The sequence below is a fragment of the Bactrocera oleae genome, chromosome 2 (assembly GCF_042242935.1).
Source record: "Bactrocera oleae isolate idBacOlea1 chromosome 2, idBacOlea1, whole genome shotgun sequence".
Taxonomy (NCBI): Eukaryota; Metazoa; Arthropoda; class Insecta; order Diptera; family Tephritidae; genus Bactrocera; species Bactrocera oleae.
Window position 1 is genome coordinate 18,276,336 of NC_091536.1, and position 16,862 is coordinate 18,293,197.

Consider the following 16,862-nt stretch of genomic DNA (forward strand, 5'->3'; position numbering starts at 1 on the left):
TGTTTAATAATAAATGCACCTCTGTTACCATGACCAGTATTGGGCAAACCAATGTGATTCAGTTGCTCACTCTTGCTGTAACAACTAAACAATTTAAATAACTTTAGTTGCGCAAGTATAGTAGCAAACCTCTATTGATCCGGAACTTACCGGTTTCACTCTCATTATCGTTTCTCACTGGTTTTTACTGCAGTTTTATTCTTAGCAAGTTCAAATTGTCCAGAATTAAGCTAAGTCCGTCACACTTCTCAGTGACACATTAGTGTTTTAATAAAACCCATCTTATATTTACATTTTGTTGTTTTCAATTTTATTTTATTTATTTAGATACACTTAACATAGGTAAATATAGCAAAACACAATATAATTGCATTAATCAATCGATCGATTAATTAAATTTTTTTCTTTTTAAATGTATAATCTTCAATAATGTACAACTGGCTGTTGCATGTTGTATCGCTTTTATTTTTAGTTTTTATAAGTTTTCCAATTAATTAATTATTACTCGGTTACGCATTTTTTGTTTGCTATGCCTTCCTCTCTGCCATTAGATTCACGATATTTCATATTTTAGCTTTCCCTTTATCTGTTGGGTCCACACAATTACGCTATCAAAAACTAATTCTTTTCATTCCACCTACAGTTGACTACCTTTGTTAAACCGCTTATTTCTCGCCATGCTCTCGTATATATTTATGTATGTGTGTGCATTACTCGCTGCGAACAGTATTGTATGTATTTTGGTGTTTAGTTTTGTTTTTGATTACTTCATAGTAATATTATATAAAATTTTATTTCTTTGTTTTAATTAAAAAAGCAGAATAATAATTTTTTGCATTTTTTTTTGCGTGTGTGTGTGTGTTTTTCTTAATTATAATTAATATTTAAATTAATTTCGTTTTTCGCATTTGTTATTTTTAATTACATTTTACTAAAACATTTACAATAGTTTTACATATCTTTTGAACAATAAAAAAATTAAATTTACATGGAGAATTTTGCATATCGTTTTCATTAAGTTAAATGTAAAAAAAATGTAGAAATGTTTTTGTTTTTTATAATTAGTCGGTTATTAATCTAACTGAATCGATTTATTTAATTAAGCAACACTTTGTTAAACAAATTAGCAACATCTGAACAAAAAAAAAAAATATATATATGTATATACTAGCATAAGGAACCAAATAGTAAGTAGCGATATTGATTGGGCAACTTGTTATAAAGTGTATATAAATAATGCATCACTAATACAATAACTCAGTTTACTTGATTATGTCTGTTTTTTTTCTTGTTGTATTGAAATTTTGTTGAGCAACTTCATAAAAGCGTTTAAAAGAGCTGGGACGATTGCGGGGTAGTTCTCTAAGTGTAATAATAGCATAGAGGGTAATTCATTGCTCACTTCATTATGTTTTTTTTTTTTATAGAAAATACACGTTCAAATTATAAATAAAATTATTACTTTTCTTTCAATAAATTTCAACGGAGTTTCACTATTTTCTGCTTCACTCATTTCTTTGCCATTTAGTGTATGTGGGTAATATTAATAATAATTGCTGCATCTATTTCTGTTCTTCTGTTTATGTTTTGCTGTCGTTTGTTGCCACTGGCGTAGATTTGGATTCATTTGGGGGAAATTGTGGTCGTGGTTTTTGTATTTTTTCATTTATTGTAGTATTGTTGGTTTTTATTATTTATGCATAAATGACATTTAAAAGTAATGCAGGACGTGCATAAGGCGGTCACTGACAGCACTGCTTGCGCACATCGGCTGTAACAGTCGGCTTCACATCAATGGGCTCCACATTTGGACGAATGACATCACCTTCAGGTGGATCTCTGATTTGTTTCTGCGATACGATACGATAGATTTCTAAAAAATAAAAAAACAGAGTTATATTCTAAATTACCTCATACACAACAGTGTTTCCATTTCAACTTCTTACCTGTGAGTATATTTTGGAATGCAGTTTCAACGTTCGTCGAATCAAGGGCAGATGTCTCTATGAAACTTAACCCATTGCGTTCGGCAAAGAGTTTCGCCTCATCCATCGGCACGGAACGCAAATGTCGCAAATCGGACTTATTGCCAACCAACATAATGACAATATTTTGATCAGCGTGATCGCGCAATTCCCGCAACCATCGCTCCACATTCTCGTATGTCAAATGTTTGGCAATATCATAGACAAGCAGTGCACCGACAGCGCCACGATAGTATGCAGACGTGATAGCTCTATAGCGCTCCTGGCCAGCCGTATCCCAAATCTGCGCTTTAATCGTCTTGCCATCAACCTAAATGTGGCAAATTATAGCAAATTAATTAGTACGTGTACATGTGTACATATGTTAATGTGAGAGCTGTGATAGGAGACAAATAAATTGATAATTTAATCTGAAATGCGATATCGTATATTATTAGCACGTAATGCGTTAAATATCTGCATTGGTTGTGTTAACTTGTGTATCAGTGTACATATACAGTTATTGCTTTAGTATATCTTTAAATGCATGTCAACAGATTAATTATATCTAGTGTAATACTTATTAGTAAATATTATTTACCTCTATGCTACGCGTTGCAAACTCTACGCCAATTGTCGACTTTGATTCCAAGTTGAATTCATTGCGCGTAAATCGCGATAGCAAATTACTTTTACCAACGCCGGAATCGCCGATCAGCACAACTAAAAATGAGAAATGAAAGAATTATTAAGTTAATCTTGTGGATTATTGAATATAGCCATGTGACAATGCTGGGCAAGGGATTTTTATTGAAGTAATCGTGAGTTTGATCATTTGCAATGAATTGCACTACCAGTCATAATAATTGATAGAAAAATTATGTATAAAACAGCAAAATATTCATTCGAAAATTTACTGAAATAAATGTATTCCACACACTTCTGTTGAAAAGTATCGCATACTATGGAGATAAATATACACTGATCTAATATCGGCATTGGTTTGACAAACAATAATCATATTAAATTTTTAACTCTTGGCTAGCGTAAAATCAATTCCTTTTTTATACAATATATTCAGAAAATTGAGGGAACCGTGTTTAAATTAAGCTGCTAAACGAAAAGAAAGCACCTACATTTTAATAAATTTTTACAAATATATAATTTTTAACATATGTACAAATATTTATAAATGTATACCCTTATAAAGTTTCTCATTACAGTAAATTCTTTTCCATATGTTCGCTTTTTAGAGTTATCTCATCACTTAACTTAAAGGAAAGTAAGGAGTCAACAACGTCAATTACTTAGATTTGATATTCTCACTACTATAGATTGGTAGGCACCGCAATCCACCAAGACCCCTTCTCTCCATTGAGTTAAGCAGAACTTAGCTGACATATGGTTGCTAACCAGATATTGAGAAAACGGCCCTAAGAATAGTAGTTAAGACAACCAGAATTCCTCTGTTGTAAACAAACTATTTGATATATTTAAGTTGGTACGAGTCTATATGTCGGAATCAAAGACCCTGGACTCATTTACAACAAATATTCTCATTGACTAATAATTAATTTTGTAAATACGTATTATTATTTTTCTAAGATCAACCAACTTATCCCGTTGCAAAACTAACGAGCTTGGAGATAATTTTGTGTAGTACATATGGATATTAGGGTGGAGCGAAGTTTTTTTTTGCTTAGCCTGAGGGTAAAATTTGTAAATTATAAAAAAAAAAATTTTTTGGACATCTAGAGGCGACCCACTGTGTTTTAAAGTAAATTTTGTCTAAACATTTTCTTCTTTTATAATCTACAGATTTTACCCTCAGGCTAAGCAAAAAAAAATGTTTTTTTCGCTTCACCCTAATGTATTAATTATAGAAATTTCAACAAAAAAAAACACAAAGTTAATTGGTAACAGTAGAGGTAAATGGTAACAGTCGCTAAGTGCCAAATTAATCGGTTACACCGATATGTATGAAAGTATAATTTATGTCTGATTATATGTAGTACATTTATATTTATTAACTGCTATATAACAGCGTTGATAAACATTGCTTCTCCTCACTATGCTATATTAGTTGCTTTTAAGAATGTAAGAAATTTAAAATATCTTGCATCCAGTTCATTTAGTGCTTCGCTTTATCGTAAAATATTTTTAGTTCAACATTTCGTACTTTGCTGATAACTCAGTCAGTAATGTTGGGCATGAGTCACCAAATTTTGGGAATTTGAGTTTCGAGTGGTATTCAAATTGCGTAAGCTTGCAATGACTACTCCACCTAATTGAAAAGAATTATATGTTATGCATTATTCCAACAAAACGAAAAAATAAAAAGAAAAAACACCAAATAAACAATAAAAGCGAAAAGAAAATTAAAAACTAAAAAATGAGAGTCTGTATCTATGAACAACGCAAAAATAATGATTACACATTCCATTACTAGCAGATATAAGTACTGTTTATATCCTGAACCTTTTAGGATAACGTTCTGAAATTTTGCACACTTCCTTTTCACCTTAAGAAGCTGCGCATTTGTCTGATCATTGTCTAAGACAATGATACAATATCCGAAGAAACTGTTCAGAACGGACCACTATGGCTATAGCTGCCATTCAAACTGACCGATCAAAATCAGTTTCTTGTATGGGATATTTTGTATTTGTGAGGGCCTATATAGCTTCGATGCAACCAAAGTTAACGCTTTTTCTTGTTTTCTTTACGTTCCACCATTGCCATAATAAACTTTTCTATATATGTACATAGCTACATATACATATGTTATCACAATTGATGAAAAAACGGATGCGTAATAAAATGCAATACAAGAAGTGTTTAAGAAAAACACAAAAATAATAATGCCAATATGTGCATATCTATGTACATACGAATGCATTTTATACATATATAAAATACAGTGTTGTTTTGTGCGCAATTATCGATGCTGGGAAATAAATCTGGTCCTCTGCACCAACAACAGAGAACGCAATGAGAAAAACAGAGAAATTTTTAATATAAGAGGAAATTGTTTGTTCGATTAAACACAATCATGATGAGGCTTTTGTGGAGGGTAATGTTGCTTACAGCTGAGAAAACAAAGGGAACATCTGAAACGTCACAGTAATAGATTTACTTAGACTATTCTATATACATATATGCACAATAACATCACATGTAAATAAATCAAATTTAATTTGAAAAAATACATATACGCAGTTGGAATTCACATATAAAAAAAAAATGATAGAAAAATACAACAATTTATGCGAAACTGTTAAAAAAAAAATAGGTGAATAGTTAACTCGTCCGAAATACTTTATGCAACGTGTCACAAAGCCAATTGTCCAATAACGATAGCAAAGCAAACGTGTGTGTACAAAGCAGAATATGCAAGAACAAGAATATGTTACGGCATGCAATAGAATGCCGATAAAAGTTGGATGTCTGCTTTGCATGGTTCCGTGTGGTGGTAAGTAGTGACAACGATAGTTATTGCAGCTGACTTATTATTAACCAGCGACTGAGGGGGCGGTTTAGGTAAAAAAAAAAGAAAAAAAAACAGCTGAAAGAAAATCATAAACCAACTGATCATATTGAAAAAGCACCCACAACTTGAGATTAACCGCATACACACAATGTATCATTCTGATGTGACTTCAGCTTGCTATTACTGAATTAAATATGTAGCTTACAACTTTACGCAGTATCAACTGAATGTTTATAATTCTGCTTGTGAATGAGCATAACGAAACATAGTTATACCTTTATTAAGATTAATCTATATTTTCTCCATACATTACGCACTTAGTCTGTATGCTATTCAATTAAAGTAGTCAAACTTGCACCAACCAATTTCACATGAGCTACGTCATCGCACGGTATTGATGAATTTCTCTTTATATACATTCTGTATTTTTAGATCCTTATTCACATATAATCACATTTAAACACAAATAAAATTTAATTACCTTTAAACAAATAATCGTATTCATCCTCTCTAGTACCCATGATTGGCTGTAAATTATTTTTTCAACTGTTTTTGGCGTAGCTGCTTCCTCTTTGTTTTTTTTTTGCTTTTGCTATGCAATTGGGTGACCTGCGTTTATCCTTTTTGAGTTACTCTACTTGTTTTATTTTCCAACAATTTTCTTCTTTATCGTCGGTTTTACTTGGAAAGTTTTTTTCGGTATGTAATTTGCGTATCTTTTTACTACTCTTTCTCAAAAGCTCTTTTTTATAGTAATAAAAAATTCACGATTGTTCACCGAAATGCGATGAAACACACAAACACATAAGACGGCAGTGAAATCAAAGGGCAATGCGACGGTCCAGCGGATGGGTGACAATGACGACGACGTTCAACGACAGCACAGACCGTAAAACCAATGGAAGAAAAAAGAAAATATTAAATTAGAAAAAATGACGGGGCGGTAACTTTTTTCCACTGATTGATAGGCTGCTGCTTCTACTGCTTCAGCATTTACTTCTACTTAATTGTCTATACTGTGGCTTTATTTCCATCGGAATTCGCCTAAGTTTTGCATACACAATTTGATAAGTTACACTTAAAAGATTGCTTATTTGTTATTTCTACTCTCTTAACAAAGTTAAAAACTTAATTTTAGTCATAAATATATGAAAACAATTATATTTGCTGTGCTTTTTTAAACTTTTCAATATTAATCACCTTTTTACGCGACAACTACGACGACGACACACGAAAATATCTTCTTCTTCCCTGCTCGATGTGCCGTTGTTCAATATTAAATATGGCGTGCGACGAAGGCGAAAATTAAAAGGAAAAGAAAATATACGCTATTACTTTTCTATCCTCTACTACAATATATTCGGAACATCTCCAACATAATTGAATTGAACGTTACTTTAAATTTATTTAAATTTACTTATGGTAGTTTTTGTGTTTAAAAACACAAATGAATCAACCACATTTATTAGCTTTATAATAAAGAATAGCTGCCCACAAAATCGAATTGACCATCAATGTTAATTAAACCATTTTGACAAATACAAATAGTGAGTGAATATAGTTATAGTCTCCAAACTGAAGAAAATGCTGGCTGGTATGGAAGGGACTATTTTTAAACATAACACAAAAGGTATCGACTAGCTTGAAGATCGCTTTAATCGGTGTATCACCTTTGGCAAGATTGTAGGATATAATCGAGAGTTTTACTTTACAACATACATATATGTACATTTTAATTGAAAATTCATTTATATCATAATGTTAAACTTTACTTACTATAATAAAAAAAATAAAACAATTACATTTAGATTTGGAAATACTCCTATTATTATTAAAAAGTTGTAGAATATAAATTACCTTTTTTTTTAGCAAAACTATGCACAATATATTTAATTAATTTTTGGCAATATTCGATACAACTTTATTCTTAAATACTAAAATGATATAAAAATATAAGTAAAGAAAATTTCATAATACACAATAAATTAATGAGCACTTTATGCAAATTATTACTTATGATACTGTACGGCACGAAACCCATGTTTAAATACTTTAAAATTTCTTGCTTAATATTTAAATTATTAAAGCTTTGACTTTTGTAAAATGTACGCTGGGCCCAGTAATAAAAGACCGCCAGTAATATAAGTTAGTCGCGAACCAAAGCTCCAAAACGCTATATATACATCAAAGTATAAAAATAGATTGAAACTGTTTGAATACACACATGATACTTACAAATACAACCAACAACTGGACCAACTGCACGTGCCAAGGCACCCAAAGAACGGAAAATACCGAGCACCGAACCTTTTTGATCGTCATTGCCATAGCGTGAAACCAATGTGGTTAGGCAGGTAACAGCAAAGGCTGTGGCTATAAATGGGGTAATCGTAATTTAAATAATTTATAAAACGTTATGTACATATGTATATACCATAATAACTCTAACAGTAAACTTACAAACTGCAAAAAGGAACATGCCTGCATATAGCAAATATCCATCCTTCGCTAATCCAACTAATATAAATGCAGGTACAATCAGATACAAACTAAATACAGCACATGGCTTTGTCGCCTGAGGAGGTAGTCTCCGAACAACTCCTCCTTGCAGAATGGCCATGACAACACCTACAATAAAAATCGAAAAATTATATAAAAATATATATTAACTTAATGTATATAAATACCTGTCATAAGAAACATTTTTGCTTGCTCCATGGAATTGTAGCCGAACTTGTGGTACATTAAGAATGTGACAGTGAATTCCAAACCGGAATACAGAAATAGGTATAAGAAGTAAATTAGCCCTATTTTACGAAGTGCAAGTATTTCGGCATTGGACACTTTCTTAATTGCAGAGAATCTATTTTTGTAGACATGTTAATAAATTATGTAAGTTTATAATTATGAAACGCTTATCATAAATGCAGAATACGATTACTAATTGTTTTGTTTTAAATGAATGCATGTCACCTCAAGAATATTGCGTCTAAATTTTAACTTATTGACGAAATTACGAGTATTTTTATAAACGTTTTACATCAGATTTCAAAACTTTAAGGCCCCACAATTTACGTTTTCAAAGTTGGTGGCGCCTCTTAACTTTAAAACCATACCATATACTAGATCGCGTTCTTTTCTTTAAAGTGTTCTCAAAAAGTAAAAAATTTAAATTTCGAGCCCCCCAGCGTTACTAGGGCAACCTATTATATAACGATATATTTTGGTTGTATATGATCCAGCACCAAGTTATGAGGTGCATCGCAATTCAACTTTATCGAAACGCTCCAGAACAATTGCTGCCATTACCGTATTTTAAATATTTCTTTATGAAAATTTAGCAGAATATTCTTCAAATGTCATACTATGAAATACCATTGGTTTTTAAAAATAGGTTTTAACTGTTTCATCACAAAAAAATTACTTCTAAAAAATAATGTTGTTGTAGTATTTTGTGGTTTTAATAACTTTAATGTCAACTAAGAGTAGCTTCTTATCTAATTTGCGTATACAGCACGAAAGTGCTGATAAATAAAATAGTGTTATAAGCTTGTAAATGAAACATGCAAACGCTACGCGGTGATTAACATACTATACTTCAAAGTGAGGATAAAAATTTTTAAACATAGATAAGAGTATATGATGGCTGTAACAGTAATTGAATAAGTAACTAAAAACAATCTGTAATTAATATGCAAATATTACTGCGAGCAAATGATATTTGATAAACTTTATAATAAGTATATATATTAGTTTAGTTTTATTTTACACGCACCTGAATATTGATCGCACGTCCAATAATTGAATAGCATATGACATCGCCGATGATATCTCTTTTACGCGTTTTTCCTGATAATAGAAAATTGTCAATTTGTACCTTTCCCTTTCAACTAACGACTACTCACTTTTGGTAATGTTTCTTTTAGACCAAATGCAATGATTCCTAAATCACATATAGCAAAAGTGAAGGCACATAATGAGGGTGCCAAATACCAAGATTCTACTGATTTATTTAATGAACGCGCAAATAACGCACCAATTGTGGGACCAGCAATGAAGCCCACCGAAAAGGCGACACCAACAAGTGCCATACCAAATGCACGTGTCTTAACACTGGACACATCAGTGATAATTGACATGCAAAGGGATATGTTACCTTTGCTGATCCCGCCAACAAATCGTGCTAGTACAAAAAGTGCAAAATTACTGGAGAAAGCCCATAGGAGATAGGATAAAGCAATACCACTCTGTAAAATAATCATATATAAAAATAAATTGTCCTTACAAATGATCGATATATTTACCGCACAAATGAACATTAACGGCTTACGTCCATAATAGTCGGATAGCCCACCAACAATGGGACTAGCTATAAATTGTAAAAAACTGAACATGGATCCTAAAAAACCACCATACAATACCGATGTGTATCGTTCTGGAGCCCCAACAAGTTGCTGAAACCAATGTATTCGCCGCGTCATCAAATTATACAACCCAGAACTGTCATTCTGACGGTAATGCTCGAGCAGGGAAGGCATTAGTGGGAGGATCATGGTAAAAGCGAGTAAGTCAAACAAAAGCGAAATAAATATTAAGGTCATCATTGAACGCGAATTCTTTCCAGCAGTATCATCAGTCTTTTGAACACTATTAGTCTGATTATCATGCCTTTTGGTGGTAGGCACTTCTGCAAGATTGTTGTTAATAACTTGATTGCCATTGCGGCTTTTTAACGTAGATGTTGCAGTCATGTAGTTATAAATAGTTGTAAACTTTGTTAAATAAATTTATAATGCTTTAAGCTTTAACGCTAATTGCTAATTTTATTACTTTTTGGCAAATATTAAAGCACAACAGTCATATGCTTAACCGGATTGGTTGGCTGACTACACATTTGTGAAGTGAAAGTTGCTCCAATCATACGAGAAACGAATATGTGCAACAAGCTAGCGACGTTACAACAACAATACATAATTATCTGACCAAAAAACAAAAAACGATAATTATAAACAAAAACATTCTAGTATTCAAGTGTTGCCATCTAATGGGTATTAGTTAGTTACATTCTAAATTAAGTTAAATCTTGTCTATATATATATACTGAAACATATTACTGATTGCTGTAAGTTTTGTAATTTGATTTCCATTGTTATATATATAATCAATACTTATTTCAATAAAACAATACTAATAACTACTATTAAATTCATTCCATTGTGAATGAGAAGTAAACAAATTAAATGGATATATCTTACCATATTATCACATCTTGTGATTAATGAAACCTTTAGATTTTCTTTAATACTTATACATAAATATATCAATAACTTGAATTTTTCGGAATAAATATGCACTCAAATCCGTTAAACAGACTTTATTAATAATATATGGTACACTAGTTTCTATGATGAATTTTTAGTTTATATTATAATTAACCAAATATATTTAAATAATCTTTTATTAATAATATTAATACGTTCCTCAGAATTTTTACCACAATTATACAATTTTCCAGTTGACTATCCTTTGCCTTCGAGTTAGCTATTGAGAATAAGCGATTGTAAAAGAAGTAGAAATTTTTCTGATTAGACTCACAGCTATATAAATTTGTTTTGACCGGGCAAATAAAAAATTACTACTTTTATTATCTCTCATAATAAGTAATTACACATTATTAAATAATGTCAAAAGTAACAGTGCAGGACATTGAAGCTGTAGACGACTATTGGGGGCCCACATTCCGATCCATTTTAGAAGGTATTTACGACTACTATATCCACCCACAATTATAGCGTCTTAACTCTTCAATGTCATTACTATAATAAAGGAAATAACACTGAGTCACTTTCTGAACAATTGGAGCAGCGTATACGTAGTCATGATAAGGATATTGAACGCATATGCAATCTGTATTACCAAGGATTTATAGATTCAATACAAGAACTGTTACAAGTGCGTACACAAGCTAAGCAACTGCATGAAGAGGTTCATACACTGGATAGATCGTTGCAGCAAATAAGTGCATCTGTTTTACAGCAGGGCCAAGATTTAGTGCGTGCTCGTCAAATTGAATCAAATTTGGCCAGCGCTATTGATGCACTTCAAGCCTGTCTCCCTGCTCTCGAGTGCTACATTAAATTTACCCAGCAAGCAAACAATAAGCAGTATTACCAATCACTACGCACTTTGGAAACTTTGGAATCACAGCATTTGGTTGGCTTGAACAATTATCGTTTTGCCACCCAAATTAGGCAGGCAATACCAGTTATTAAGGAAAATATAAGACGTTCCGCTGAAGCGGACTTTCGAGAATTCCTGGAAAATATTAGAAAGTTTTCACCTAAAATTGGAGAGGTGGCCATTACGCACACAAAACAATTACAAAAGCTGGATATCAATGCAATTATTGAGGAGCATAAGCTATTGCGACAGCAGGAAAATCGGGACGAAGAAAATAATTTGAGTGCGCAAGATTTAATAGATTTCTCTCCAATATATCGTTGTTTACACATTTACATGGTATTGGGTCAGCGTGAGTATTTTGAAAAGGATTATCGTCAGCAGCGCCGCGACCAGTCCAAGCTTGTTTTACAACCGCCGCCGGGTATGCACGATAATTTGGAGGCTTACAAAACTTATATTTGTGCTATTGTCGGATTTTTCATTGTGGAAGATCATGTGAAGAATACAGCTGGTGATGTTGTAACAACTTCATATTTGGAAGATTTATGGTCCACATCGTTAACGAAATTTGTAAATGAGATTAGCATGGCGTCGTCATCTTGTACGGATCCAAATATTTTGCTACGCATAAAAAACTTAATTATGCTCTCTATAAATACTTTCAAATGTTACGGATACACCGTAAATATGCTATTCGAGTGCCTTCACAATATGCGTGATCACTACAACGAGGTAAATACTAAATAGTGCAACATAGTTACGTTGTAGTAAATATATTATTGTATGTTATGTTGAATTCTAGGTTTTACTGCAACGTTGGGTTCACGTCTTTCGCGACATATTGGATAAAGAGCAATTCCAGCCCATGATTGTTGAAAATCAGGAAGAGTATGAGTCAATTATAGAACGTTTTCCATTTCATTCGGAGCAATTGGAAAATGCGACGTTTCCTAAGAAATTCCCTTTTTCGCGTATGGTACCCGAAGTCTATCATCAGGCCAAGGAGTTCATGTATGCGTGTATGAAATTCGCCGAGGAGCTTACACTTTCGCCAAATGAAGTTGCAGCAATGGTTCGTAAAGCCGCAAATTTATTACTGACACGCAGTTTCAGTGGTTGCCTCTCTATGGTATTTCGCAATCCAAGCGTTGCGCTCCCACAACTAATACAAATTATAGTTGACACACAATATTTGGAAAAGGCTGGCCCATTTTTAGATGAATTCGTTTGTCATATGACCAATACGGTGAGTAACATATCGCAAACGCCCTCGGCTATGTTTCATGTGGCACGGCAGGAAGCTGAAAAACAGGTTGGCATACGCATTTGTTCGAAAATAGATGAATTCTTTGATTTGGCAGCATATGACTGGTTACTTATCGAACCACCAGGCATTGCATCCGCTTACATCACCGACATGATTTCCTATTTAAAGAGTACTTTTGATAATTTTGCTTTCAAATTGCCTGGCATAGCGCAAACGGCTTGTCGTCGCACCTGTGAGCACATTGCGAGCAAAATCTATGATATACTCTATGACGAGGAGGTAAAACAAATATCAACTGGTGCACTACAACAAATAAATTTGGATGTTCTGCAATGCGAATTCTTTGCAGCGTCCGAGCCTGTGCCTGGTTTGCGTGAAGGCGAGCTTTCCAAATATTTTCTCAAAAATCGCCAATTACTGGACCTACTCATTATGGAGGAGTGGAGCACTTATTTACATGATTATGGCAAACAAGAAAATCGCTATCATTTGGTGCATCCACAATCGATTATTGTTATTTTGGAAAAGATACGCGAGGCCGATAAAAAGACTATGTTTTCGGTGCTGCGTAAAAATGATAAAAAGAAGCTCTTGGACACAGTGCTGAAACAACTGAAACATTTGACTGAACGACAGAATTAAACTGTAGAACAACTTTCAACCGATACCAGTTGATTTTGATCAAACAATATATATTATAAACAATTACTATAAAATCAAATAGCGCTTGAGATTTTATTTATTTGTTTATATATAACTTGAATACCCAACTCACCTACCTATTTAAGATTTTTTGTCTTAGAGCGCCCGAAGTGTATTAAAGTGAACGATTTTAAATTCTAATTTTCGTTGCATAAGCTACATTTTTACTTTAATTTTATTTATTGTAATATATAAAAGAATTGCAACTTTGTTTACATTTCGTTATATGATATTTGCTTCGATTTTATAAATTCTCACCGGAAAAAAATTGATGCATCATTGAGTTAAACATTGTTTGTGTAATATATACAAAGTATATGCAATAACTTATAATAATTATTATTATAATAATCGTATATTTATGCTGGATGTGTGAATGCGTTTGTATTATTTATGCAATTAACTGACTGTTTTGAGAATAATTAAGCATTTAAACGCTTTCATAACTAACGCATGTCTTTATTTAACCAAAATTATGCCACGTACTCATAGATATATGTTTTCCGTTGCTGCTGGTGTCAACTTTTCGCCTCCAAATGCTTTGGCGCGTCAGCATAAGTGAATTTTAAACGAAACGCCTCCGCAACCAGTACATTTATTTGACGATCAGACCAGTTTTCCGTTGGCAGATTTTGTAGTAGTAGCATAAGACCCTAAATGCATTAAATTATATTTATATATAGATAACCCAATTAGTTAAATGCGAAATGCTTACCTGAAAATCATTTTGTTGCATTAATCTGTCTTTCCAATGCAATAGAAATGCTGCACACACATATAAATGGAAGAGTGCAAAGCCATCAGATTCGGCGAGGTATGTGTCCCACAAGCGTATAGTGCAATGTAGTGGTAGTTCCCGTGTTAGTAAATTATTCATCCAACGAAAAGAAAATTGCAGATAATCCACTCCATGCGCTTGCAGGTGACGATGAAGATTTCCTACCATAAACCGTTAAGTTAAATAAGTTATTGAAAAAAAGAAAGTTTATCACTTGTTAAACACACCATCAATCCGCTGTATAAGATCTTTTAGTTGATTAACCTTTTCTTGAATACCTAATTGCGCAAAAATGTAATTATCTTGTATGCAGTCGAGAAATTTAGAGAGACACCAAAAGGAGTCCGCTTCAATGGCGTCTCGTTTATCTACAGGTAATGTGCTAATATCGAATTTTTCCAAATCCGTGCCTGTTCAAAAAATTGATATCCTTAGAATTATTGCATCATTTGAAACGTAAAAAGAAACATAACCTGGTTCGAGTACTTCTTGCATAAAGACAATGAAAAACGGTGTCACCAAATCATTAATGCCTTGCACATAGCCCGATGCTGGATGACGTATCGCCCATATGAATAAAATACGTTCAAACATTTCCTGTACGAGCTTTTGTTGAAAGAGTGATATTTGTGGATTCATACGTGGCACATCGATATGTATCTAACAAAAAAAAATAACAGAAAATATAATCACCAAATTTTATAGTATTTATAATTTTAGAGTTTACACACCTGTCTATAGGTGTCCTGCTGTGACTCGTCTTGACTGTCGACTCTAAAATAATTATGTCGTAAATCCTGATATCCTTGTCGTTTGCTTTCGAGCACGGCATTTCGTCGTTCGTTCGCTGGTGGTAAATACTTAGAGAGTAGTCGCCAGCTGACCGCGCGCATCTGTCAAGATGAAATTTATTAAAAACTCTAGTTATTTGCTCTCTATGAAATGCAATAACATATTTGCTTGCAAACCTTTTTTGGTACACCTGACCAGCTTATTTTCTTTAATGCCACTAAATCTAAGAGCGGTGATTCCAACAAAACATGAAATTTTTCGATTTTTGTCTCATATTCGGTTTCTTGGGAATTGGAACTGAACTTTTGTAGTTGTGGTCGTCCAGGGTATGCGTGGAAATTACGTACAACTTTAATTCTGTAATTTAAACATTAGATTAATGCATTCAAATAAACTTCAAACATTTATTCACTACCTCGCTTCCGCTTCGCTCTTTGAGTCATTTGATGACTCCGTTTCTTCGCTTCTTCGATTGACTGATGATTGCAATTTGAGACATTGTTGTTCCTCTGTAGTTGGCACTTTAGTTGTTGTGTTATTGATTGTAGCTACTTCCCCTGTTGTTGTGATCACTTCTGTTGCTGCTGCCGTTGTATGTGTGGTGGAAGTAATTGCTGAATTCCGATGCGTTTCAATCACATTTAAAGCTGCTGTCTGTGAGACTTTTTTTGATATACGCGAATCTAGTAAAATACGTATTAAACAGACGATGTTTGTTTTGCGATTTATATGTTGAAAGTATATACATTGTGGGTGTTAGATATTGTGTCAGTTTTAATTAATATTAAACACATAGCGCCCGCTTAGACACTTACCATTTCCCAGCTGTCCACCTGAAGCTGTACCGGATATAATACAAAATTCGTCATCGCCCGTGTCCCAAGCATCGCTAACAGACTGCTGATAATCACGAAAAGTAGACACCATACCGTCACCTTTGCCACTAAAATTAATGGCGTCAACACGCTTAGGACTTGGACGTCCTGGCACCAATCTCCCGCTATTTTTCCAAAATGAAGAGTTCCCACTACTATTGCTGACGTTATTAACGCTGATACTGTTATTTGTGTTTTTATTAGTAGGCAATGTTGTTGTTGTCGTTGATGCAGCGATGTTATTCGTATTTGCCGCTGGGACTGCACTATCCGTGTTGGTATTGCTTTTGTTGCTGCCGTTTTGTCTTGCACCGTCTACATTATTGTCCATAGTATGCGCGAATGCCAAATTCTTAAGTTATAGAATAGCTCTGAATTTATAAGGATCCATATAATTGTTGCGGAATAGCTTTCTTTTAATTTAAACTGCAATTCCCTTTTGTGGTTAATTGTATTTTCGAACTACATAATCGAAAAAGTATTGATATATGTATACACGTTATTCCAAATGAAACTGTATTCAATTTAATTGTAATATTCAAAAACGAAACTAATAATAATATTCTTATTGGGAACAAATAATACGTGTTCAATGTGTGAAATAAAAATATCTCAGCTATCAAATCGAAATTGCACTGAGATCAAGTAGATCTGCCAACGGTATATCGATTTTTGGGAGACATCGATATATCACATGAAATCAAAGTACTCGTATTAAATATAACAGTATTTATAAGTTTAACTATTTCAAAATAAATGCTGACGATTAATAATAGAATATATGTTTATGATATGGAGTACACTTAAATTT

General features: G+C 33.1%; 4 protein-coding genes across 6 annotated transcripts; 1 reads left to right on the forward strand and 3 right to left on the reverse strand.

Moving 5' to 3' along the window:
• Positions 1–282: 282 nt before the first annotated feature.
• On the reverse strand, positions 283–6,755 carry Rab11 (RAS oncogene family member Rab11). Its single transcript, XM_070110338.1, has 5 exons — positions 6,655–6,755; positions 5,936–6,196; positions 2,566–2,687; positions 1,947–2,295; positions 283–1,873 (listed from the first exon to the last, which is right to left on the reverse strand). The coding sequence occupies exons 2-5, from the start codon at positions 5,973–5,975 to the stop codon at positions 1,743–1,745; spliced, it is 642 nt and encodes a 213-aa protein (XP_069966439.1). The 5' UTR covers positions 5,976–6,196; positions 6,655–6,755; the 3' UTR covers positions 283–1,742.
• Positions 6,756–7,307: 552 nt separating this feature from the next.
• On the reverse strand, positions 7,308–10,429 carry rtet (major facilitator superfamily domain-containing protein rtet). 3 transcript variants are annotated; one of them, XR_011396636.1, is made up of 7 exons: positions 9,759–10,429; positions 9,360–9,701; positions 9,230–9,303; positions 8,142–8,317; positions 7,889–8,082; positions 7,690–7,827; positions 7,308–7,627 (listed from the first exon to the last, which is right to left on the reverse strand). XR_011396636.1 is itself a non-coding variant. In XM_070110328.1 (7 exons), exons 1-7 carry the CDS (start codon positions 10,203–10,205, stop codon positions 7,536–7,538), a joined length of 1,416 nt encoding a protein of 471 aa, XP_069966429.1. In that variant the 5' UTR covers positions 10,206–10,428; the 3' UTR covers positions 7,308–7,535. The 3 variants fall into 3 exon arrangements, 2 of the variants coding, with proteins under 2 accessions (XP_069966429.1, XP_014103354.2); XM_070110328.1 differs by having other exon boundaries at positions 7,936–8,082; positions 9,759–10,428; XM_014247879.3 differs by having other exon boundaries at positions 7,915–8,082; positions 9,759–10,425.
• Positions 10,430–11,008: 579 nt separating this feature from the next.
• Positions 11,009–13,625, forward strand: Sec15 (exocyst complex component Sec15). Its single transcript, XM_014248038.3, has 3 exons — positions 11,009–11,211; positions 11,282–12,369; positions 12,440–13,625. The coding sequence occupies exons 1-3, from the start codon at positions 11,136–11,138 to the stop codon at positions 13,544–13,546; spliced, it is 2,271 nt and encodes a 756-aa protein (XP_014103513.2). The 5' UTR covers positions 11,009–11,135; the 3' UTR covers positions 13,547–13,625.
• A 337-nt stretch (positions 13,626–13,962) lies between these two features.
• Positions 13,963–16,673, reverse strand: Tbc1d22 (TBC1 domain family member 22). Its single transcript, XM_014248039.3, has 8 exons — positions 15,992–16,673; positions 15,592–15,859; positions 15,353–15,533; positions 15,116–15,277; positions 14,858–15,044; positions 14,612–14,794; positions 14,322–14,545; positions 13,963–14,259 (listed from the first exon to the last, which is right to left on the reverse strand). The coding sequence occupies exons 1-8, from the start codon at positions 16,380–16,382 to the stop codon at positions 14,125–14,127; spliced, it is 1,731 nt and encodes a 576-aa protein (XP_014103514.3). The 5' UTR covers positions 16,383–16,673; the 3' UTR covers positions 13,963–14,124.
• Between the last annotated feature and the right edge of the window lie 189 nt (positions 16,674–16,862).

Coding starts and splice junctions, on each gene's coding strand:
- Rab11 (XM_070110338.1), bottom strand. CDS start 5,975: ATGGGTACTAGAGAGGATGAATACGATTATTTGTTTAAAG. Junction 2,296..2,565: donor TTGCAACGCGTAGCATAGAG/GTAAATAATATT, acceptor TGCCACATTTAG/GTTGATGGCAAGACGATTAA. Junction 1,874..1,946: donor ATTCCAAAATATACTCACAG/GTAAGAAGTTGA, acceptor TTTATTTTTTAG/AAATCTATCGTATCGTATCG.
- rtet (XM_014247879.3), bottom strand. CDS start 10,205: ATGACTGCAACATCTACGTTAAAAAGCCGCAATGGCAATCAAGTTATT. Junction 8,083..8,141: donor AAAAATGTTTCTTATGACAG/GTATTTATATAC, acceptor TTTTTATTGTAG/GTGTTGTCATGGCCATTCTG. Junction 7,828..7,914: donor CATGTTCCTTTTTGCAGTTT/GTAAGTTTACTG, acceptor CCCCATTTATAG/CCACAGCCTTTGCTGTTACC.
- Sec15 (XM_014248038.3), top strand. CDS start 11,136: ATGTCAAAAGTAACAGTGCAGGACATTGAAGCTGTAGACGACTATTGG. Junction 11,212..11,281: donor ATTCCGATCCATTTTAGAAG/GTATTTACGACT, acceptor ACTATAATAAAG/GAAATAACACTGAGTCACTT. Junction 12,370..12,439: donor TGCGTGATCACTACAACGAG/GTAAATACTAAA, acceptor GTTGAATTCTAG/GTTTTACTGCAACGTTGGGT.
- Tbc1d22 (XM_014248039.3), bottom strand. CDS start 16,382: ATGGACAATAATGTAGACGGTGCAAGACAAAACGGCAGCAACAAAAGC. Junction 15,860..15,991: donor AGGTGGACAGCTGGGAAATG/GTAAGTGTCTAA, acceptor GTATTTTACTAG/ATTCGCGTATATCAAAAAAA. Junction 15,045..15,115: donor AGCAGGACACCTATAGACAG/GTGTGTAAACTC, acceptor TTTTTTTGTTAG/ATACATATCGATGTGCCACG.